The sequence below is a fragment of the Triturus cristatus genome, chromosome 12 (assembly GCF_964204655.1).
Source record: "Triturus cristatus chromosome 12, aTriCri1.1, whole genome shotgun sequence".
NCBI lineage: Eukaryota > Metazoa > Chordata > Amphibia > Caudata > Salamandridae > Triturus > Triturus cristatus.
In genome coordinates, this window is record NC_140595.1 from 821825967 (window position 1) to 821851184 (window position 25218).

Genomic DNA, 25218 nt, shown 5'->3' on the forward strand with positions numbered 1-25218 from the left:
TTTTCCTGACGGACCTCGACCGCACGGGGACCCGGCTGCTCCGTATCATGCAGATATTTGGTGAGACGTCGGGTCTCTTCATGAACCCCCGGAAGTCCACCTTGTGGGTATTGGGGGGTCCGACTCAGCTGCAGGGGTGGATGGCGGTGGGGGGGCTTCAGTATTTAGGGGTGTTCTTATCACCTACTTCGGCGGTTTCTTGGGGGCGAAACGTGGTGCCCGTGTGGGAGCGTGTTTGTCGCGACATTAAATTGTGGACTCGCATGCCGCTCACTATCTTTGGCCGGTCTGCGATTTTCAAGATGGCGGCTCTTCCTCGCCTTCTGTACCAGCTGCAGAATCATCCGTATGTGATTCCACCGGACTGGTTCCGTCGGGTGAACTCGACCCTGGGTCAGTTCCTGTGGGAGGGTGGGGTGGCGCGAGTGGCCCTACGGACGTGCTTCCTCTCAACATATGACAGGGGACTGGCAACGTCGGATCTGCTCTCTTATTATCATGCCTCCCACCTGCTAGTTCTGAACGAGTGGTGGTATGGGGAAGGGGGGACCCGGCATACGCTGTGGAGCGGCGGCTCATGGCCCCACACACACTTCATACTCTGCTTTATTCCGCCGTGCATCGGGCGCGTTTGCCACCGGTGACGCAGGTAGTCTTTCAGATTTGGCGCCAGGCGCTGACGCGCATTGGGTGGTGGAACGTGATCACGCGGGAGACCCCTCTGTGGCACAATGGGCGACTACCACAGATGGCGGCCCTGTCAGGGTTTGAGGGGTTGGATCGGATAGGCATCTCCACCGTAGGCGATGTGGTGCGGGGGTGCGCCCTGAAGTCCTTCCAGGATCTTCAACAAGAATTCAGCATGCCACGGACGCAGTTCTATAGGTACCTACAGTTTCGTCACGCACTCTCCCCCAGTCTGGCGGGCTTAGACTCCATAGCTGACTTTAGCCCAGTGGAGGCGAAGCTCTTTATGGGTGACCTCCAAGAGAAGAAAATCTCCAAGATATATCGAATGCTCGTTATCCACAGCGCCCCCTTGCTCCAGCAGCTCAAAGGGAAATGGGAGGACGATGTTGGGCCCTCGACGAGACGGACTGGACGGATGCGCTGGCCTTGCCTCGGGGTGGGGCGGCCATAGCTATCCGACTATGACTCATACAATTTAAATACCTGCATAGGGCTTATTTTACCCGGAGGAGGCTGTGGCGGGCGGGCCTGATTATCTCTCCGGAGTGTCTCCGCTGTGGACGGGAGGAGGGCTCCTTCTTCCACACAGTATGGCTCTGTGGGTCGTTGTCCCGGTTTTGGAGAGGGGTGTTGGCTTGTTTATCCGAGGTGCTGGGTTGGGATCTCCCCGCAGACCCCAAGTTGATACTCCTGCACGTTATGGAGGATATTGGTGGCAACATATACAAGAGACATTTACTGCTGCTGGGCCTTACACTGGCCAAGAGGGATATCGCCCGGGCATGGAAGGCTCCGGTGGCTCCCTCGTTGAATGTGTGGAAGAGGGGTTTGGACTTTAGTATGGGCCTGGAGCTCCCCATATTTGCAGCTAGGGGGGTGCCCCCGTAAACATTACAAGATATGGAAGCGTTGGGCAGACTATAGGGGTCTCCCTCTGGAGCCGGTTCCGGAGGAGCGGGAGGAGGTGTCCATCTAGTTCCCCGGGGGAGAGGGGGCGTGCGCAGGGACTGGGTTTGGATCTGTCCGGCTTATGCTCATTCAAGTTGTCGTTTGTTGGATACGGTACGGTGCGGTCGGGGGGGGGGGGGGATCCGGGAGGTGGGGGGGGAGAGTTGGGGGGTTTGTTTTCATCTGAAATGCATTTCAAGTATCCTATTACGATAAAAATGTCAATGTCATGATTGGTGCAATGCTTGGGCCGGTACCCCTGGGACCTCAGGGGCCGGCAATGTATGTGTTTATTGACGAATAAAAACAATTATTAAAAAAAAAAAAAAAGCTATGAGGCAAGATAAAAAGTGCAAAGTAAACAAAAACTTTGTATACAAATAATCTGTTAATTTTCCTGATGGTCTATTGTTCTCTCGTGTCTATGTTTCAACCCAGTTGATTCATACTTAAGAATGTCTCAGTAACCCTGGAATTAATAAGGTTAGTGGGAGTGTGTATTACTGCTTGAGGCACATAATATCACCTCACGTTCTATTACGAGCATGAGAGTCTAATGCAAACATCATCTAGCAATAAGGAAGTATCCAATTGAAGAATAATAATGAAAATATGTGTTTCTCCTTGGGACCCGTAGTGTCTCCTCACGCTCAGATGGTAGTGGGAGCATAAGGGTCCCATGAAAAATCCATCCATTCTTAAGGTGTCCTATTGTAAAGTTATGCAAAAGATATGTGTTACCATTAAGACCCATAATTTAACCTACATCTTGATTAGTAATACAAGCATAAGTGTCCAATATGAATTCGATCATAACATAAAGGAAATATCCTATTAGAGAGTTGTAGAAAGAATACATGTATTGCTACTTAGAACCCGTGATGGCCCCTTGTGCTCGAATGGTAATACAAGCATAAGAGTCTAATAATAAATCCACCAAACAAGATGGAAATATTCAATTGGAGTGTTATAAGATAATATCATCCCTCTCCTGGGCCCATACCTGTTTGTGCCCCCAGGCCAAATATTAACAATACATGTTTTCATATTCCATCCTTTGAGAAAGTGGGCAAGGTGTCCCTAGATGTGACAGTATTTTCCATTTTGATTATGGAAATAATGTGAAAGAAGGCGGGGAGTATAAATCCAAGTCAGAGATACTCCAAAGTCAAGAGAGCTCCTTAAAGAACAAATGTGAGTTTGAAACTCATTATAGTGAGATATTTCATTCTACTCTGGGTGAATGCACCTACAGAAAATAGTGGAGCTCCTCATCCATGTTGTGTCCCATAGCGACACAACGTAGGAGACAAATCCATCCTGCCTCAGTGCGTCTAAGTGCCAGCTCTCTATCTCCACCCCTTGCTCTCGGTGGAATATGGTCTATTCCTTGGAACCAGATTTCAAGTTTCCCTGCGTGTTGTTCCGTCATGTGTGTGGTCATGGGGTATCTGGCGTCATGTTGTTTATTTGCCTTAACGTGTTCCTGTATTATAGTTCTCAGGGCCCTGACTGTACTTCCTACAGTTGCAACCAATGACACATGTTACAAAGGGAGTTTTACAGGTGATGGTGTGACGGACTGTGTAGGTCTGTTCCGTGTTGTATTGAAACTGTTTTTGTTTGTTCTTCACTGCTCTTTTGTCACTTTTTTGTTGGGTGTTTGGGTCTTTTCTTATGGCAAAAAATGTCTTCACTACATGTTGGAAACATATTTGCACCTGGTGACTGTCAATGTGTTTTTAAAAGAACTGCACTATATAAATTGATTTAAATAATGGAAATATTTATATAACTGTATCAGCATGGAAAATTAAATAAGAGATATTTAATTGTGTTAAATTTGCAGCCCTGATGAAGCCTTTAAGAAGGTGAAACGCGTTGGCTGCACTTGCATGAACTGACACAAAAAAGAAAGATCCAACTTCAACATTGAAGGAACTTTTTTGAAGATTGTTGCCTCTCTGTTTATGATTGTGTCTGGGATTTGAATCCCTGTTTGAAACTATTGAATTAGTGTTACTATGTTGCGTATTCTGTCTGCATTTTGGCATGCCAATGCTGAATGCGTGTTGAGCATGGCCCCTAGGTACGATTGTATGGTTTCTAGTTGTAGATGCGACTTTTGTAGGTTGATGGTAAACCCTAGTTAATGTAATAAGGATAGGGTTTGTTGAGCATTATGTTTGCAAAGATTGAGACTGTATGCTTTTATTAATCAGTAGTCTAAATATCGAAATACATGACTGTTTGTCTGTGTAGATGTGCTACCACCACTTCTAGACATTTTGTGAATACACTTAGTGCAGTGGTAGTCCCGAAGGGAAGAACCTTGAATTGGTAATGTTTTTCCTGAAACTGAAACCTCAGGTATTTTCTGTGAGCAGGATGAACAGGTATGTGGAAATAGGCGTCCTTTAGATCAAAGACAGCAATGAAGTTTTTCGATTGTAATACAGGAATTATCACTTGAAGAGTGATCATATGAAAGAGGCCTGATAAGATGTAATGATTCAATGGTCTGAGATCGAGAATGGGTCATAGGAATCCATCTTTATGGGGAATAAGGAAGTATAGTGAATACACTTGTGTTCCCTGAAACTGTTTTTGCACTGGTTCTATTGCTCCTTTTTGTAATAGAGCAGTTATTTATTGTTGCAGTAGAGTTTGAGGTTTAATGGACAGTTTGCGTTTGCGAGATGGAATATTTGGAGCAGTTGTAATGAGCTCCAGACAGTAACAATGTTGAATAATATCCAACACCCATTGATCTAGTGTGATTGATTTCCAATTGTTGAGAAATTGTTGAAGAGGACCCCCGACAGGTGTTAAGTGGTCTGGGGGAATGGTAAGGAAGTCATTGTGTATTATTGGTGTTAGAGGAAAAACAAGTTACTCACCTGTACACTGTGGTTCTCCAGTATTGATATCTTTTATAGATTCACATGCTTGAATCTTCCCCGTCGTCATAGTGGGAGTCCCTCGGTAACAGTAAAATAGCAGTATAAAAAGCCAAAAAGACAATATCCATTGAGAGTCACTAGTATTTAGTAACCAGTTAGCCTCATTAAAGAACATCCAAACTCCAGCCAATCACTTCGCAGATCCCTGAGTATCCATCCCCTGCAGTGTCACCATAACTCAGATTTCGAGTACAAGTGTAGTTAGTAAAATAAAAAAGGTATGGAAGGTGCATATGTAAGGGGAGGATGGAGGGCCGCATTTGAATCTATAAAAGATATCAATACTGGAGAACCACAGTGTACAGGTAAGCAACTTGGTTTTTCTCAAGTATTGTATCTTTTATAGATTCACATGCTTGAATCAGACTAGTAAGCAGTACATTATAATAAATGGAAGTGGAAAAACAGGTGAACCATCTCACCATGCGACACAGAGTCACCACCTAAACTGAACCAAGCAACGTAATTTTGCGGGTATAAAATACACACACTTATATATATATATTTGTAGTACAAGGCATGCAACCTACCAAGGACACTAAAAAGCTTATAATTTACAGCATGACGCATGAAACCCACTTAGGGTATTGAAGTTATCGCTTCAAGGAATACATGTCCCATCTGCATACTAGAAAATGTCACGCACCCAGCATGTCCCACGAGAGGCAATTATCCACTTAAAACATGTCTTGTACTACAAATGGAAGAAGCGTCCACCGCGTCATCTGTATGCAAATTGCCTTTGAGAAAGCGGTGCAGAGCCGCGAAACGAGTCAGGCAAGGAGAATATGCATAAGTCATCAAGGCAAGCTGATGGTAAATGCCGGATGGTGTGTGAGCTGTTGAGTGCTTCCCTAAGCTCCTTGGGCATTTGTTTGAAAAGAAAAAAAAAATACACACACACACACAAAGATTTGCCAGAAATAATATTGATAATCATAATAATAACATTAAAAATGATAATAAAAATTCTTAAACCTGACAAATTAAGGCCTACCTTAAGTGAACAGACGACGAAGGGCTGCTTGGCCAGCTGCAGCATCCGTTCTTCGCAAAGTATACAGGCAGTAGTGCCTCGTGAAGGTATGGACGCTTGTCCATGTCGCCGCCCTGCAGATGTCTGGTAGGGACACACCAGCAAACAGGGCTGATGACGTTGCCATCTTTCTCGTGGAATGGGCAGTTCCTTTGGAAGCAAGCGGGCGACTCGCCATTTAGTGGCAGTAGAATATAGTAAAAGAAACCCAATGAGCAATTGACGCTCTAGTCAAGGCCTGACCCTTCCTAGGGGCACAGGAGGCGATGAGCAGTTGAGTAGACTTGCGACAAGACTTAGTCCTTTGCAGGTAAAACGTTAAACATCGCTTGATGTCCAAGGAATGCAGAGCGCTCTCTGCTGGTGTAGACGGAGCAGGAAAGAATGAAGGCAGGAGTACAGGTTCATTCAGATGGAATGTGGTAGACACTTTGGGTATGAACGAAGGATTAGTGCGTAGCACCACTCTATCCTGTTGGAATTTCTCTGTTGCTGAGAAAGCTTGAATTTCACTAATGCGTCTAGCAGACGTGATGGCTAAGCGAAAAGACACCTCCCAAGAGAGAAATTTTATGTCACACCTGTGAATTGTGAATGAGATGAGACAATGCAATGTTCAATTACCAGAGCACCGGAGCAGGCCAAACCGGCGGGTAGGCTCGGAAAAGACCTTTCAGAAATTCCTTTACCAATCTGCAGGACCATAGGGACGACTGGCTCGCACGTCTCCTTTACCTTGAAATAGCGGACACATTAACTTTAACTGAAGAATGAGAAAGGCCAACTTTTGCCAGCGACATGAGATATGGCAAAACCTCCTCCGGAGAAGAAGAGAGCGGATGGCAGGAATGCTTTGTACACTAGGAGCAGAATCTTTTCCATTTGGCTGAACAACACTTGACCGTGGAGGGAGCACGGGCCTTGTTAAGAATGGAACGGCACTCCTCAGAAATTTTTAAGTCACCAAACTCAGTGTGGTGAGGAGCCAGACCGACAAGTGAAGAGATTGAATCTGTGGATGAATCACTTGGCCTTGGTCCACTGAGAGTAGACGTTCCGAAGGCAGAAGATGTATTGGAGAAGTCTCTTATAAGCGAAACAGCTCTGTGAACCAGTATTGCCTTGCCCACGCCGGGGCGATGAGAATGGTGCGGCAAAGTTCTCGTTTCATCTTCTGTAGGACTTTGGGTATTAATGGGAACGCGTAAGCAAAACGTCCCTTCCCAGGAGAAATGGAAGGCGTTCGCCAGAGAACCTGGCTGAGGGAATCTGATGGCGTATATTTCACATTCTTTGTTGAGTAATGTAGGGAACAGATCCAGGGTTGGTGATCCCCAACACAGAACTTTTTTTTCCAGCTGACTGGCAGCTAATTCCCACTCGTGACACAGGCTCTGGTGGAAGGAAGGATAGGCCTTGTGAGAGATTGCTTCTTACTGCCCACCAAGACATCGCCATGATCATCTGAGGTGTGATTGATATAGTGTCCTCGAATGAGCCTCGAGTTTGTATCCACTGGGCCTCGAGCTGTTCCTGGAGAGGCCTCCTTCACAATCGACAGTGAGGAATCAGCGGAATGCAAGATGACATCATCCCCAACATTAATTAGTAAATCCTCACAGAAACAAACTCTTTTAAAGGAAGAGACAGAACCATCCTTAGAAGACGAGAAATTCTTTCTTCTGTGAGAAAAGCCATTGAGAGGTCAGTGTCTAACCTCGCTACCAGAAACACCAGAGACTTGGAAGGAAGGAGGGAAGATTCTCTTTGTTGAGATTGAGACCCAAGGAGCGAAAAAGGCGAAGGCAGGCGTTCGTGGACTTTCTCGCGCCCAGAAATGTTGAAGCCTTGATCAACCAACCGTCCAGGTAGGGAAAAACCTGGTGACCGGAGGGCCGGAGAAAGGCTGCTACTGGCGCCAAACATTTGGTGAAGACCCTGGGCGCATACTTTAGCCTGAAAGGTAGCGCCTTGAACTGGTAGTGGAACCCTGCCACTTGGAACCTGAGGAAATGACGGTGCTTTGGATGAATAGGAATGTGAAAATACGCATCCAGAAGATCCAGAGAGGTCATGTAATCCCTTGAATCCAAGAGAAGGAGAATCTCCTGGAGCAACAACATCCGAAATAGCTGACTTTTGATTAACTTGTTCAACAACATGAGGTCCATGACCTGTCTCCATTTTCTGGTTCTTTTCTTTATGAGAAAAAAGTGGGAGTAGAATCCCAAGTTGTGCTGACTGCACGGCACTATCTCGATTGCCTGCTTGTCGAGAGGGAGTTTTATCTCCCTTTTGAGAAGCCCCAGATGGCGGTGAGCAGTCTTTCTTGGGGGAAAATCCGGAGGCTGTTGAAGAAATTCCAGGGTATGAATGTGATTGAAAACGTCTAACACCCATCTGTCGGACGAAATGGAGTTCCAATGAAGAAAGAATTTGGAGCAATCCTAAGCCGAATTTAGTGGGGCAGGGTGGTGGGTGCCTGATGAGTCTCATTGTCTTCTTCCCATGCCCTGGGTTTTTCCTCCCGATACGGGACATCTTCGAGCTGGAGCCCTGGAGTCAGTCGGTGCAGGCGTCTGCCAAAAGGACTAGGCGAAGTATTGAGGTCAGACACCTTGCTGGTAATAAGTTTGACAACGCTGCTGTGGCTGGGTCCGAGCTATAAAGTGACCACTTCGAAAAGAAGAGAATCTTTTCAGATGCAGATTGGCTAAAGATTTCGCCGTATCTTGATAACCTGAAGTGCTTCATCAACATGCTTGCCATACAGGTTCTCCCTGTCAAATGGCATGTCCAGCACCTTAGCGTATACTTCTGGGCGAAATGCTGTCGCTTTCAGCCAACCTTGCCTGCGCTACACAGCAGCTCCTGCCATCTGCCTAAAGGCGGTGGAAGCAATGTCCACAGCCACATCAATGGCTTCTTATGATGCTCTCTCTCCCTCTGAAAGGATCTCATTAGCCTCCTTCTTCTTGTCTTCAGGCAGAAATTCCAGAAACGGTGCAATGTCTGACCACATCTGTCTATCGTACCTCCCAAGGATGGTCATGGCATTGGAGGCTCTGATGGCTGTAGCAGCAAGCGCGGAAAATCTTTTCCCGATATTGTCCAACCTATCCCCTTCCTTGTCAGGCGTGTGGTACATGGGGAAGCGGGGCTCTTAGATCTTCTTTGAGCAGCCTGCATGATTACCGAATCAGGCTTCAGATGGCCGATGACACATGCCGCAGAGTCTTCCGGCGCTCTGTACTTCTTATCCAATTTTGAAATGACTACTGGCACAGAACCTGGGTTCTTCATTAACTTGATGCCTTCCTGCCACAAGAAGTCGATAATAGGGATTGCCCTAAGATAATGCTGTGTGGAAGCTTTGAAATCATCCAAAAAGCATTCCGCCTGCTTGACAGGCATAGGAAAGTCAAAGCATTTTGACGCTCTTTCAAGTAGATCGTGGAAGCCACCGATATCTGCCGGAGGAGAGTCAACCGTAGGCAGCGTAAGAGAAGGCTGTGTATGAGCCACATAGTCCATCCACTCGTCATGGACATCAGTGACTTGCCTTCCCTCACGATCCTTGAGAGTTTTTGAGGAAAAAGTCCGGCAGTGCTTACAGTCTTCAGGTTTGTGCTCTGGGTAAAGGCAGTATAAGCACTCTTTATGAGGGTCTTCTAAGAAAAGCCTGGACTTTCCACAAGTCTTGCAGGGCCTAAACAGCCCATTTTTAGACTCTGACATTCTGCAGAAAATACCGAAATAAGGAGTAAACTCACGTTCTAGCAGCACCACAGTTGAAGAGAAGGTTGAAGGACAGGAACTGCTAGCTGAAAGTTTAAAAGTTCAATGTAGAAAGACTGTGACTGAGCAGAGCTCAGGGAGACTCCCCAACACAACGTGCGGTAAGAAATCTGAGGTATGGCGGCCCTGCAGGGGATGGATACTTAGGGGTCTGCGATATGATTGACTTGAGTTTGGATGTGCTTTAATGAGGCTAACTGATTACTAAATACTATTGATTCTCGAAGGAGATTGTCTTTTTGGATTTTTACACTGCTATTTTACTGTTACCGTGGGACTCCCACCATGACGAAGGGGAAGATTCAAGCATGTGAATCTATAAAAGATACAATACTGGAAAACAGGTGTTGTTACCTCTATCTCTATCTTTGAAGTTATCCCTCTGTAATAACCTCTGTAAAAGGTTTTTGGAGAAGAGGTTTGTCCTTGTGTTTTGTATGTTGACCCAGTGGTATCTGAGGTGGCAGATCTTGCACCTTGTTTGTAAATGGGCCTTTGAAAAGAACCACAAGATGTACTTGTTGGTAGAGCCCCCATTGATTTTGCAACCTATATATCCTTTTTCATTTTCTCAAGGGTTGTATTCACTTGAGGTCTGAACAGATGTTCTTTAACAAAATGTAGATTCATGATAGCCTGTTGTACCTCAGGCTTAAATCCTGATACCCGCAGCCAAGCATGCCTCTGGCAGCGGTGTTAGCTGCATCTAATGCACATTTAATAGAATTACTGGTAATGAGTTTCCCTCAATAACAATTTCCTGTCCCCTTTTACTGAACTCTTCTGGGAGATGTTGGAGGAGACCCTGCATTTCGTCCCAGTGGGCTCTGTCGTATCTTGCTAATAGAGCTTGGCTATTGGCTATATGCCAGTGATTAGCTTCTTGTGCAGCAACACGTTTTCAAGAAGCATCTATTAGTTTAGATTCTTTCTTTGGAGGTGGTATGTCTCGTAATTGCGTTAGGCCTTTTCCCTTCCATTTGAGACTACTAAAGAGTCTGGGGTTAAATGACCTTTAATAAAGGTAGGATCTGAAGGTGATGCCTTCTATTGTTTGTCAATGCATGGTTTTATGATTCTTGCTTTGACAGGATCTTTAAAAATGTTGTCTGCGTGACGTGTCATTCCTTACAGGAGTGGTAAATACTGTGCCACTCTTTGAGCATTAGAAAGAGTAGAGTCTCGAAAAGAAAATCCTCCTCTATTGAATCTTTATATAAGGGGACCTGGTGGAAAGTTGCGGCCCGTGCTATTAAATCCTGATATGCAAAGGCATCATCAGATGGTGATGGTCATGTGGGTTATAGATCAGGGTCCGTATCCCTTGTGGGTCAATGTCAGTCATACCAAGCATACCCTGGGTGTATGTTCAGTGGAATGTCCTGATCATCTTCTCCTACTGGTAAGTGAGGAGGTATGTCACCTGCCTCAGATAAATGTGGTGAGAGAGGTGGCAGAGTATATGGTAGAGGTGGTGTTTGTGGGGTAGGTGAAGATAGACTAGGAATGTGCAATGGGCTAGTGGCAGCATCCTTCCTCTTCTTCTTTAAAGGCTGAATCGGAATGTCCAAAGCTTCTTCAAGAGACAGCTGCTTTTTTGAAGATTGCTCTTCTGCTGTCTGCAGCACTATTCTCTTAGTTCCAGGCCGAATATGCAGTCTTTTTTGTTTCGGTTCAAGCCATTCTTGAAATTGCTCAAAGATCAGCTCTGGTGGAGATTTCAAGTCCGAAAACGAAGCATTTCAGTGCCGGAAGCTTCGGTTTAGTTGGAGCTGCGGTCTGATCCGAAATTTACTGTTTTTGTTTTGGTTCCGAGATAGAAAATGGAGGGGTTGCAGCCTCAGATGTGGAGGCCTCTACTGCAGACTCAATTTTCCGAGCCGAGCCAGAGGGAGGGGCTTCCAAATCAGTTTTCTGATGCGCACCATGGCTTTTTGTAGTGGCAGACCGTGAGCAGTTGTTTCGGTCAGAGCCGATGCCTTGGGCTTAGGATCAGGGATATAAGTACTCACTGTCTGATGCTTCTGTGCCAGCTGATGAGTGGTCGAGTCGTCATCGGATTGGGACTCAGAATCAGTATCATGGATCGATAGTGATTCCTTCTGTGCAGATGAAGCTTCTTCATCCTCCTCCTGTTGTCGACCGCAGATGTCCGGTACATCGTCCGCTTCCTTGCGCTGCATTTCTTGGCATCGAACACGTTCGTCTCGAAGAGTCTAGACCTCACAGCTCTCCTCTTGATGACCAGGCGAGAGGCATAGGTTGCAAACGGAGTGTTGGTCGGTATGAGGATACTTGGAGTAATAATTTGGACAGAAATGTAACAGAGTGCATTCCATTAGCAGGTCATCCTCTGATGGGCGTTGGACAGTCAAAAGTATGCCCGGCCGGGTGTGACTCGTAGGCCGAGGGATTAAGCTTAAGACCCGCTACACAGAAGGGTGACTGCTTGGACGCAATAAACTAACCAATCGAGACAATACAGTTGAGTGTACACTGAAGAACTGAAGGGAGCCAGAAGAAGTCTTGAACAGAAACACAAGATATTATATCCGAATCAGTTGGCGGAAAAAAACTATCTGAAGATGGCCCTGATGATCATGCGCAGTATTACCAAAGAAAACTTCTTCGAAAAAAAAGAACTCGCAATCATCCGAGCCAAACACTAGTTGGCAGACTTATGCAAATCATGTGTATCTACAGCACATTTGCCTCGAACATATATGTCTATTCAAGTACTATGTACATGATTAAGGCTATTTCCAAATGACGGTGCACTATGATGGGAAATTATTAAAACAAATATGTGAATATTGAGAAGATCATACAACATGATAGGCAAAATATATTTTGGTGAACCACAGGTGTATTACAGTCAAGTCATGCAACTGATTTTTTCATTCCTGTCAGGAAACTATTTTTCCAAAACGAGATCTAGAGCTCACTCAATGGCTTCTGCTCCTCCTCCTCCTCCTCCTCCTCCTCCAAGTCCTCCTGGTCTGTGATCTGGGTGTAACCTTCAACTATTTTCTTTGGCTCTCTTTTCCGTGTTCGCTTCTGTCCTTCTTGGTTTTCTCCTGCTCCAACTGCCGGTTAGATGAAAAATAAATGTGCTAAACATCTCTCACAAAAAACACAAGTGAACGAAAACGTAAGTTGTAATGCAGTGCGAGAGTAAACAGGTTAGAAACAAAATAACATGTGGGTAGAGCATGGAGGTCGAATAAAATAGTACAGTGATGAAAACCGTGTCTTCAGACAACATTAGGACTCCCATGCTGTACGAAAAGGAATAACACTGGCCTTCACAACCAGCATCTCAGATGATCTTGCGGACAAGCTCATCATCTCTGGTGTTTCAGGGCACACCAGCAACCAGGACACCATCAGACAACAGAATAAGAAGTGTAAGAAAGAAGCAACACAGCAACAGGCCTTTTCGACCTATGCACCCAAGATCTGGATTAAAATCCCTGTTTCATTCAGAACCACTTTAACGCTGCTCCAAATAAGGAAAGGAGTTGAATACTGTCCTCTTTTAAGAGCACTACATCACAATGCATTAACTCCACAAGTCAGCTTCCTCTCCTATTACTCACCGACTACGCTTGCCCTTGGCCATGTACAGCGTTCTGCTGACTTTAGGCTAGGTTCACACTATAAATATACCAAATACTTATATACATTTCTGTGAATAGTATCCTCATTAAAATAGTGTGTATAAAAAAAAGCAGTAACTGCAGTAAAAGAATAAAGGAAAAGAAGCTTGTTGGGTCAAAAATGCATTAGCTGCACTCAGTATACACAGAGGGCCTGATTCACAAAAGTAAACTCAGAGTTTGCAAACCACAAAACATAATACACTTGTATACACAAATAAGTTAGTTTACGTTTGTGAATCAGGCCCTGTAACTTCAAGAGAGCCACAGCTTACATTACCCAGCATGCACTGTACTAGCAGTTTGCCTCACAGCCTCAGTTCTTTTTGAAAAGGAGATTGTGACATCCCAAAGAGCACATTACAATGACAGCCTAGGAAGAGGGAGAGTTGTTAATGACCTCAGAGAGAATACCTATGATGCAGAACTAGGAATACACATGATATTTCCTTCTGCATCACAGGTTTCTCAATGATAGGGCAGAGGAAAATGGAAGCAAGCATATCCCCACTTCTCAGCTGTCATTGTAAATACTAAAAAACTATATATAGGTAAGATATGCAGACTAGGATAGAACACCTGGGTAGGCCAATTCAATACATTTAGTTGCTTGACCCACCGAGTAATCCGCTCTGGAATCTTCATTCAGATAATTTCTAGTGAACGTATGAAATGATTTCCAAATTACTGTCTTACTATTTTCCGAAGGAGGAACAGTCTAGACCCAGGCTGCAGATGCAGCTTTTCCTCCAGTGGAGCGTGCTTTTGGTTTACCATGAATACTTCAATTTACTGGAGGTATACCAGGAGGCCTGTGACACTGGTATGCTACCCCCGCCTATGCGAGAGGACTCCATTTCTATGGTATTGAAGCCCGGTGCTACCGCTTCAGATCCGTCCACCTATCATCCGCTCACGATGATAAACATGGACACAAAGATCCTTTGTAAGACTCTGGCCCTTAGGCTGTGCCCGGTGATTTCTCAACTGGTCTATGAGGACCACTGCTGCTTTCTCCCGGGACATAATACTCCTATGAACTTGAGACACCGTCACTTGGTTTTGCTTCTATATAAAGCCATGACAGCTGACAGAGCCTGATCCCGTTTCCTGCCAAGGCAGCTTCGGAGGAGGAGTTGGGGTTCCCCTGAAAGATGCGCAATGGTGCAGGTCCTGTGCTCTGTTTCCTGCAATGCCCAATTTAAGTTAATCTATTTACAATTTCATTCATCGTACATGACACCAGTATTACTCAACAGGATGAATCCCAGTAAACCAAGTGGTTGTAGCAGATATCAGGCTCTTTATTTATTTATTTATAAGTTTATACCGCGCTAGAATCGACTCTTGTGTAAGAGTATCTCTGCGCACAGAAGAAGAAAAAGGGGAAAAGGTTGGCGGTTGCAGGAGACGGGAGAGATCATGGGTCTCAGCACACTAAGTATTTAGTACTGAGAAGGTGGAATTTACTAGAATAAAAATGTTTTGAGTTTTTTCCGAAAAACCAAGAATTCGGAGCATTGCCTTAATGCAAGAGGGAGTTTGTTCCATAGGGTCGGACCCACCACAGACAGGGCCTTTCCGCCTTGTCTGCTCCTCTTAATAGTTGGTACTTTAAGGCGGAGTTGGCCACTAGACCTGAGGGTTCGAATGGGATTATAGGGAATGAATTTGTCTTTCCAATACGGAGGGCCAGAGCCATGTATGGTTCTATGGATAAGACAGCATGTCTTAAACGTGATCCTTTTATACACTGGGAGCCAATGTAATTCATCAAGAAGTGGTTTAGAAGGAGTTCTTGGGGGGGGCATTCATCACAAGTCTTGCTGCTGTGTTCTGAATCACCTGGAGTCTTGCTAGGACTCCCTGATTGGCCGACAACAGGAGTCCATTGCAATAATCCAAGCGACTCAGTACTAGAGCCTGGACCAATGTTTTTCTAGTGGAATCAGGCAGTAGTGGAAACACTTTCCGTAGGAGCCCAATAGTATGAAAGCAGTGGCCGAAAACCCAGTTGCCATGTTGCTTATAAGTGAGCTCCTGATCCAGACGGACTCCAAGGTTTTTTACGACCAATTTGGGTTCAGGTACTTGGCCCAGTTCACATGGCCACCACTCTGAAGTCCACAGATTTCTAACCTCCCCAAAGAGCATTACTTCGGTCTTGCTAACGTTGCATTTGAGATAGTTCACTTTCATCCAATTTGCAACAGCTTTCATGCCATCTGCGAAGGCCTCCCTTACTTCATTGGTCAGATGTTTAAAAGGGAATAGGAGCTGTGTATCATCAGCGTATGAGACCGGTACAAACCCAAAGTCTCTCAGTATGTTGGCCAGGGGTGCCACATAGATGTTAAACAAGGTTGGGCTTAGACAAGAGCCCTGTGGCACCCCCTTGGTTATCTGGGTTTCTGTCGACCTAAATGTACCCATGCTGACAGTTTGGGTGCGGTCAGACAGAAAACTCTTTAGCCATGTTAACGCTGTGCTTTCTATTCCAATTGCGGTCAGACGTTCGATTAGGATATTGTGAGATATAGTATCGAACGCTGCCGATAGGTCCAACAGTACCAGGATCGCCGAATATCCTCGATCCTGGTACATGTGAAGGTCATCTGTCACCGACAGCAGAGCGGATTCAGTACTGTGTCGGGGTCTAAAACCAAACTGGGAACTGTCAAGTTTGTCCTGTAGTTCTATGTACTGAGAGACCTGCTTATTAACATGTTTCTCTATGACCTTCCCTAGAAAAGGGAGTAGCGAGATGGGCCTCAGATTGGATAGGTCGGTCCAGGGGATGGAGGAGTTTTTCCTAATGGGCCTTATCAATGCTTTTTTCCATTCCCTAGGCACTTGCCCCTTGGTCAAGGAGAGGTTAATGAGACTTTGAATCTGAGGGCTCAGACTTTTTCCTACAATCGGAAAAATTCTAGCTGGAATGATATCAGAGGGGCTCCCACTTTTGATCTGCCCCAGATAACATTCTGTCTCACTCAGGGAGATAGGCAAAAAGGATTGCAAGTGTGTGCCTTCTATCTCTTTGTCCAGTTCCACAGGTGGTAGAATATCATCCATGATAGATGGATAAGAATTTAGAATATTATCATGAATTTTGTTTATTTTGTCTGTGAAGAATTGAGCTACTTCATTGCAAAGTTGTTGTGAAGCCAATTCCAGAGTTTCACACGCTGCTGGCTTCACAAATGAATGTAGGGTTTGGTATAACATTCTGGGGGTACTTCCTGCAGCTAGAAGAAGTGCCTGTTGGTGGGATTTCCGGGCATTGCGGATTTCCTTATGGTATTTAGAGAGCACTGCCCAGAAATGAATTTTATCCATGTTGTCATGGGTTAATCTCCACACCTTTTCTAGTTTCCTCGCTTGCTGTTTAAGAGATCTAAGATGTTCCGTAAACCATACCTCATGTTTACGGGCTGGGCGAGGTTTATAGGTTTTCATGGGAGCAGTCTTATTTACCACCTGGAGTATCGCCTGATTATAATGGTCTAATGCTGTATCAACGTTCTCTCCAAGAGGAGTAGGGCATTTAGAAAAAGTTTCCTGAAAAGTTTCAGGCGTAATCTTATGCCATGGTCTGCGCCTAGTGGAGAGAGCTTGTGCCTGGGTGGGGGCTTTACCAAAATACGAAGTAAAGAATTCCAAAACAAAATGATCTGTCCAATTGACTTGTGTGGAAGAGCCATATATCAGGGTATTAGGTTTGTTTGAAAAAATAAGATCAAAAGTATGCCCTGCCAAGTGAGTGGAACCAGTATTCATTAGGGTCAGACCTAGCATGGACATATCAGTAAGTAAAGATTGTGCCTCAGCATTATCCTTGAGGTCACAATGCATGTTACAATCTCCTAAAAGTAGGAACTCCTTGTCAGGGTCAATGTGCCTGGCCAGTATCTCCATCAACAGGATGTTAAAGCTGGTATGGGGTCCGGGAGGACGATAAACCAGCGCCCCTTTAAAACCAATATTCTTTATAGAGTTGATTTTAAATACAAGAATTTCATATTGAGGGGTACTCATTTCCTCTAAGATGGTTACTGTTAATTTACTTTTATACACAATAGCAATGCCTCCTCCTATTTTAGTAGGCCGGTCAAGTCTGGCTATTTTATAGCCATCTGGAATCCCTAATGTAATCGCTGGGACAGAGTGTGGTTTTAACCATGTCTCTGTCAGATAACAGAGTTCAGGTTGAGATGAAGCAATCATATCCCACACTTCACTGTGATGTTTGGACAATGATCTAATATTACAGAGAAGATTACGACTCTTACGAGAGTCATCTAGTAAAGTGTTTATAGTTGGTACTGCATGTGGTATAGATTGCAGGTGATCAGCCTAGGTTTGATATTGGCAATTCCGGCATGAGAAGGGACCCTCCAATTGACATCCTTCTCCTCCTGTGCAGCCCTGAAGTACAGGCTTACGGATACGCAACAGCTCTACTGTGGAGTATTTCACCAAAGGTTTCACGCAAGCAGTCAGCTGGGCAACACTCGCGGCCATGACCTCTAGCCCCTAGCCTCGACCAGTCGCGGACGGGCGCAGACGGGCTTCTCTTTGGCTTGTCTTAGGCACACCCCTGCGCGCAACCGCTGCGCGCTTGGAGTGACGAGCACTCTTTATATTCCTGAGAGGGCGAAGCTAGAGCGATAACCGCTCCTAAACCGGAAGTGACAGGGTCTGCCTGTCCGCCCTCCGCTCAACGGTGATAGTCACCGAGTCGGACCGAGGCGTGCAGGCTGTCAGCTGACCCAGCTTCCTATCGGCAATATGAGTGAGTTGGGGGGGGATTGACAAAGTTGCGCTGCCCTGTGGCCAATTTAAAATGAATTAGTGCTATTTAAAAGTTTAGCATGTAAAATATACAATTATTCAGCAGCTATAAGCGTGTGTCGCCCAAATTTACTCACGCCTCCTATAACGTTTCCAATCAGCCTGTGCAGACGCTGTCACCGTCCACACTAACCGTCGGGACCAGTCGTTCCTCGCTCTCTTTATATTCCTGAGAGGGCGAAGCTAGAGCGCTAACCGCTCCTAAACCGGAAGTGACAGGATCTGCCTGTCCGCCCTCCGCTCAACGGTGATAGTCACCGAGTCGGACCGAGGCGTGCAGGCTGTCAGCTGACCCAGCTTCCTATCGGCAATATGAGTGAGTTGGGGGGGGGATTGACAAAGTTGCGCTGCCCTGTGGCCAATTTAAAATGAATTAGTGCTATTTAAAAGTTTAGCATGTAAAATATACAATTATTCAGCAGCTATAAGCGTGTGTCGCCCAAATTTACTCACGCCTCCTATAACGTTTCCAATCAGCCTGTGCAGACGCTGCCACCGTCCACACTAACCGTCGGGACCAGTCGTTCCTCGCTCTCTTTATATTCCTGAGAGGGCGAAGCTAGAGCGCTAACCGCTCCTAAACCAGAAGTGACAGGGTCTGCTTTCCGCCCTCCGCTCAACGGTGATAGTCACCGAGTCGGACCGAGGCGTGCAGGCTGTCAGCTGACCCAGCTTCCTATCGGCAATATGAGGCACCTTTCTTGCACCCTGCCTAGTACTACCCACTGGTGACTCTTGGAAGTCTGTTGTGGCACAAGTGGCTGCAGTAGTGAAGATTCTGATAACAATGGATACGATTGCTTGCTTGATGGGGGATGTTCGACGGCATAAGGGTAAAAAAAAATAGAGTTTAAGTTCCTCCATTTGCCATTGTAGTTGGCTAAGAGAAGAGTTGCAATTACATGGATGGGGCAAGTTGGACCCAGTGTGGACAAATGTGAATGAGTGGGTGTAGGAAGCTAGCTCTGTATATACGATACCAAATAAGACGTAGTGTGTACAGGGTACAGGGAGTCCCCAGAGAAATAGCAAAGGCTAAATTAGACAAGTACTAACAGCTCTTTTTGTGGCAGTGTGGGCAAGCAGTTAGGCTTATAAAGAGGGTGTGTTAAGCATTTATTGTATTCACTCAATCAAGGCTGATGGTGCACACTCAGAGACTGAATCCAGACCAATTAGGTCAGTATAAAAAGGTATACTTATATTTTATTTTGTAGAACCAAGCAGGACATCACACAGGCAAGTAAGAAATACTTTCGAATGCAAGACTGTAAACAAAAATGCAATTGTGGATTCTATTGGAGTTGATTACAGGTTTGCATTACTTTTAAAACAGTTCAAAATACAGTAAGATTACTTTTTATTACAATTGGATTACTTTTCAATTACTTTAAGTACTTGAGCTGATATGCCAAGATATCATACACTGGAGGTAGTCACTTACAGGTAAGTACGACGACTTTTAAGTTAAAGCATAGTTACTTTTCTTCATACAAAACAGTAGGTCAACATTTTTCAGGAACAAAACTCGTATCATTGGTTCCTATGGAAAAAAGTGTTAATGGTATACAGGTAAGTAAACGATTTACGAGTATGGGTTTTGGGGTTTAGGACTCAGGCTCCTCAAGGTCCAGTTGGGCACTCAAATTGCACCACCAGCAACACTGGGACGGTCGGGTACAACGTACAGAGGCCCAATGTTAGTGAATGGGGCTAGGGGAGCCTTCGGTCAGCGACTACTTGCAAGCAGGCCACTTGGTTGTGGGAGTTAAGTTCCTGGGGTCAGGATCAGCACTGCAGGGGCCAACAATCAGCATCAAGAGCTGCAGCACCAGTGGCACAGTGGTAGCCAAATGCAGAGTGCCATGGAGACTTCGGGGACCCTGTGGATTTCAATGAAGCTCTCCGGTTTGGAAAAGATGCTGCAGGCTCAGTCTGGGAGACTTCCTGAAGGCAATCACTAGCTGGAGAGGTAAGCTGGGTTCTTGGGGGATGCCTGGACACCATCAATTGGGTCAGCCAAGGCCGTGGGGTGTCGGGTGCAAGGGTGTCTTTTGGCATTGGGTCTTCTTAAGAGCTCCGGTCGCAGTCGGGGGGGGGGGGGGGAGGGGGGTTGGGACCCTTCAGGTTGAGGCTGCAGGTGTTGGCTTGAAGCTCGGGGATCACCAGATCCCAGGTCAAGGGGGAGACCTCCTTGTGGTGTTGGACCACTCAAACTCAGGCCGTGGGCGTCGGGTGCAGAGTGGTGCAAAATCGCAAGGCTGCCTGGATCCCGATTCTGTGGAGGAGTCTTTGTTTGATCAAGTCTGGTGCTTACCGTAATCAGAGTCTGTACGGTTAGTGCAGGGCAGGTCCTCCAGGCTCTGGGGGTTGCTGGACACGCCGGGGTTTCCGCTGTAGTCAGGTCGGAGTCGGGACAGGCCAGTAGGACTGGGGCCAAAGCAGTCGGTGTCCTCTTCTTCCTGGGTCAGCAGGGCTCTTCAGTCCTTCTTTCTTCCTCGACTGTGAGGAGGCAAGGTTCAGGGTCGCCCCTAAATACTAAATTTAGAGGTATTTACAGGTGTGAGCAGGTCAAGACCAATGAGTCCCTTCCTTGGGGTGAGTACACCCCCCTATTATGCCACCCTCCAGTAATTGCCTGGGTCCCCTCATCTTCAAGATGGAGGGGACTGAGATGTGTGTTCACCTCGCCTCCCCCACCTGAGGAGTGGGGTTGGCAAAGGTGGGCACACCTTTCCTCCTAACTCTGTTTCCCCACCAATTCTCCAGCTCAAAGTGGGGGGTCAGAACCGGTGGGGGCCAGTTGCTAGGGGGAAGCACAAGACAGGGACAGCTTATAAAGGTGTCAGGCCTTTGAAGTTTCTCCTTCGTGGATCCGGCCCATCTAGGGGGATGAAGCATGACACATCTGCCCAGGATGCACATTATTTCTGGAAGAAGACAGCAGAGCCTCTCTGCCCGGGGGTCCAGAAACCTGTCTGGTGGTGGCAAATGGTGGGTGGCCATTCAGGAACCACACGAGGGTTGGTCGTTTTTTAGGGGGCATCTCTAAGATGCACTCTGAGTGCCTTTTACATTAAATCTCACACTGGCATCAGTGTGGGTTTAATGTGCTGAGATGTTTGCTACTAAACTTTCCAGTTTTCAGTAAAGCCATTATGGAGCTGTGGAGTTTGTAATGACCAACTCCCAGACCATATACTCGTATGGCTTTACTGCACTTACAATGTCTAAGAATGAACTTAGACACTGTAGGGGTACAGGGCTCATGTACTTGTACCTTCACTTATGGTCTAGTGCACCGTGCCATAGGGGTGGCTTACCTAGGCCACAGGCAGTGGATTGCAGGCATTGCCCACTGGGATGTCAACTCTTCACCTTTCTCTGCACCAAAACACACAACTTGCAATGGCAGTGTGTGGGTGTTAAGGTACAAGGCTTCTAAGGGTGGCACAAAAAGGTGCTGCAGCCCTTGGAGGCCTTCCCTCATCACAGTGCCCTTGGTACCCATTGGTGCCTTTTACAAGGGTCTTACCTGTGGTCAAAGATGAGCCAATTGTGGGGACAAAGGTACAGTTTTGGAAAAGAACACTGGGAATCTGATTGGCATGGTCCCAGGGCACATCAAGTCAAGTTGTGTCAGACGTCAGTCAAAAAGTGTGTAACCATGCAAAAAGGGGTACTTTCATACAGTGGGCAGTTGCAGTGGAAGTATGCCTCAAAAAGTGTTGCAGTGATGAGAAGGTGGCAGAGGACTTACAAGATTGGGGTGCAATGCTGACTAAGTTTGTAAATCCGGGGGTTTCACAGGTAACTACGTCAGATGACTTAAGCACCGCAGTGCCTTGTGAGGAGAATGGTTGGGCGTTGGAAATGCCCTTTTCTGTAGGGTCACCCTTAAACTTTTTGCCTTCCTCCTCCCCTTTTTCTGACATCCTTTTTGTTGGCTTTAGGGCTCTGGGCACTTTACCACTGCTAACCAGTGTTAACGTGCATGTGTTCTCTTCCTAAAACATGGTATTACTGGTTCACCCACAACTGGCATATTTACTTTGTTTAAAGTGCCTAGTAAAATGCACTATATGTGCCCAGGGCCTCTACATTAAATGCTACTAGTAAGCCTGCAGCACTGATTGTGCCACTCACTTAAGTAGCCCTTTAGACATGTCTCCTTGCCTAGCCTTAAGTGCCCCTTTTAATACATACAAGTCATCCCTAAGGTAGGTCCTAGCTAGCCCTTAGGGCAGGGTGATGTGTAATCAAAAGGTAAAGACATGCACTTTTATGTTTTGCATGTCCTGGTAGTGAAAAACACCCAAATTTGTTTTTCACTACTGTGATGCCTTCTCACAAATTAAGATTGGGAATTCCTCATTACACTTATAAATTGTACTTCCTGATTGGAAAAGATTAGCTCTGCATGTTGCATTATCACTGGAATGGTAATGATAAATCCTTTTAGATGGCAAAGTTGAATTCATCATTATTATTGCAGAAATGCCACTTTTAGAAAGATGGTATTTCTATGCTCTTAGCTCTATGTGCCGGCAGTCTATCTCCAATACGTGTCTGGGGTGGGTAACAGCTGGATTTTGTGCATTCCCTCTAGACAGCCACACACAATGGGAGCTTAGGTGTGACTTGATCTGCCTTAATTGGCCATTAACTGGCTTGATGGGGGGTGGAGCTGAACACTGCCTCACGTACACCTGAATAGGCAGTGTCCTGTCCCCATACAAAGAGTTGCATACCTCCCTGTAGTGAGTGTGGAGTCAGAGCTGGGAGGGAGGACCCCTGTGCACTTTAAAGCCCCTCTTTGAAGTCCCCTCCACTATGAAGAACTCTGTCAGTAGGAGGACTGCTGTGCTGCTACAAGACTGCCACTCTGCTAGACTACTGCTGTGGAATAACTGCTTTTCTGTAGTGCTGCCTGCTAACCTCTGCCCTGCTGAGGAACAACTGCACTAACTGTCTTGAAACACAGAGTGATCTCCAAGGGCATGCTGGCTTGCCTCCTGTCTTGAGACTCAGGGATATCTAAGTTTCACCTCCTGCTCCTGTGCCTGGTCCATTGGAAGTGGATCTAAGTGCCTGCCCCAGTGAAACTGACGCATCCTCTGCTGCATGAAGCAGAATCGAGGCATCTCTGCTGTTGTGGGAACAGGACCGGCGCATAGCACTTGGAATCAGCGAATTGCCATCAAAACGGAACCACTGCAATGCCGCCACTGCAGTGAGAGACAATAGACGCATCCCCTCATCTGCGCGGAGAAACCTGGTGCATCATCTTCAGAACCAATGCATCTTAGACCGGGTGCTTCGCCTTCAGAACCCACGTATCGCCATTGTTGTGTGGAGAAAATTGATGCATCACCTCAACTGCGAGATCGACATGGACAGATTGTCCGGCTGCATCCCGCATCTCGCATTTGCGACCAGGATCAAGGTACTTTTGTTCACCGGGCCTTGCGAGCTCCTGTATTCAACCCACTTTCCATCGCAGTCTGGCTGAACTCTTGACGCTTATTGCTTCTAAGCGCTATTTTCCCTTTTATTCTTTCAAAATTCATATCTTGACTTCTACTTATTGGATTCTTGTCATTTTGGTCTTGTTTTATTTATAAAATGATAAGCTGTTCTTCTAACTTGATGTGGAGTTTGTTTGTGGTGTTCTCACTGTGTTACTATTTTAAGTGTTGCACAAATTCTTTACACATTGCCTCTTAAGTTAAGCCTGACTGCTCTGTGACAAGCTGCCAGAGGGTGAGCACAGGTTAATTTAGGATGTGTCCCTGACTTACCCTGAATAGGATTGTGGGCCCTGTTTAGACAGGGTGCATATCTCTGCCAACTAGAAACTCAATTTCTAACACTGGGCATGATGTTTCTGTGATCTTGCGGGCGTGAACTGTGAGGGCCTGCTACTCTATGTCAATTGGTTGGGGGTGGCTGATGTTTTTTACTTTTTGTATTATTTGCATATTTAAAACAATAAAAGATGTTTAAAGAAAAAAGATATTAAAAATGTTTAATTTGCCAACTGGTAGCAATACATAATGCAGGACACAGTCCAACGAGGTATTGTCCACATTGAGGACGCTAAGCCTGTTCAGAGAGGACCATAATTAATAAAGAGATGTCTTGTTTTACTAATAGAATTAGTTTTGTCTAAATGGAATTTCAGGGCTCTCTTCATTTCTAAAGAATGTGGTGATCTCTCTGTTTGAGAGAAAGGAATGGGAAGTATACAAAGAGAAACAGTTTTATTTATGTGGAAATCTTACACAACTTGGGAAGAAAAGAAGGTTGTGTCCTTAAAATTAAAAATGTTGTGATGGAAAATAAATAAGGCTCATAGGAGGAAAGGCCTGTAACTCACTGACTCTCCTAGTGGATGTAGATGCAACTAAGAAAGCACATTTCCATGAAAGATTCTGCAATGTAGCTTTATGGATAGGTTCAAAAGCAGGAGCCGCGAGTTTGGAGAGAACCAAATTCAACTCCCATAGTGGGTAGGCCTTCTAATTGGAGGGTAGAGTATCCTAAGTCCCTACTAGAAGTCTTTGATGACTGGAATAGTGAGAAAAGACCTTTGATTTGAGTCTTTACAGTATGTTTTATAGCAGCCAGGTGCTCTTTATTCAGAGACAATTGTAGGCTTGAATTTGCCAAATGTGGCAAACAAGGAAGAAGGTCATTTTCCTATCAGGATAGATTTTTTGTCAAAACACCAAATTACAAACCTCTTCCATTTGAAGGCATAAGACCTACTGGTAGTTGGTCTTTTAGCTTCTTTGCAAATGTTCATACAATTTGGTGGTAAATTCAAACGTCCCTACTGTATGACCTCAGGAGCCATACTGCCAAATACAAAGATTGTATGTTGGGATGGAATATTTTGCCTCCCATTCTGGAGAGAAGCTTGTGACTGAATGGTAGTTTCCTGCAAGGTTTGAGCGATAGTTGAAGAAGCGCGGGAAACCAACATTGTCTCAGCCACTCCGTAGCTATCAAGATCATGGTTTGGACACATCATTTTAACTTGAGGATCAGTGTCTGTATAAGTGGTATTGGAGGATAAGCTTAAAGAAATCTGTTCAACCAGTTCATCAAAAGGAAAGAGCATTGCACATTGATTGCAGATTCCACACTTTAGATCCGTAGTTTACACATTTGGTAATACCCGGCACAAAAGCGTAGTCTACACATATGGTTCTCAACAAAGATACTACAAGAGGGTTTAAAAAATGTGAGAGGGATGAAGAACCAG

At 45.6% G+C, this 25218-nt stretch overlaps 1 protein-coding gene across 2 annotated transcripts in view; it reads right to left on the reverse strand.

The window, feature by feature from the left end:
* The window catches only part of ZCWPW1 (zinc finger CW-type and PWWP domain containing 1), a 1624070-nt gene that overhangs the window by 1149880 nt on the left and 448972 nt on the right, over positions 1–25218 (reverse strand). For both annotated transcript variants that reach the window (XM_085639318.1, XM_085639317.1), the window contains exon 7: positions 12381–12521. In XM_085639318.1, the coding sequence (XP_085495444.1) occupies positions 12381–12521 (141 nt within the window). The remainder of the gene's footprint in view (positions 1–12380; positions 12522–25218) is intronic.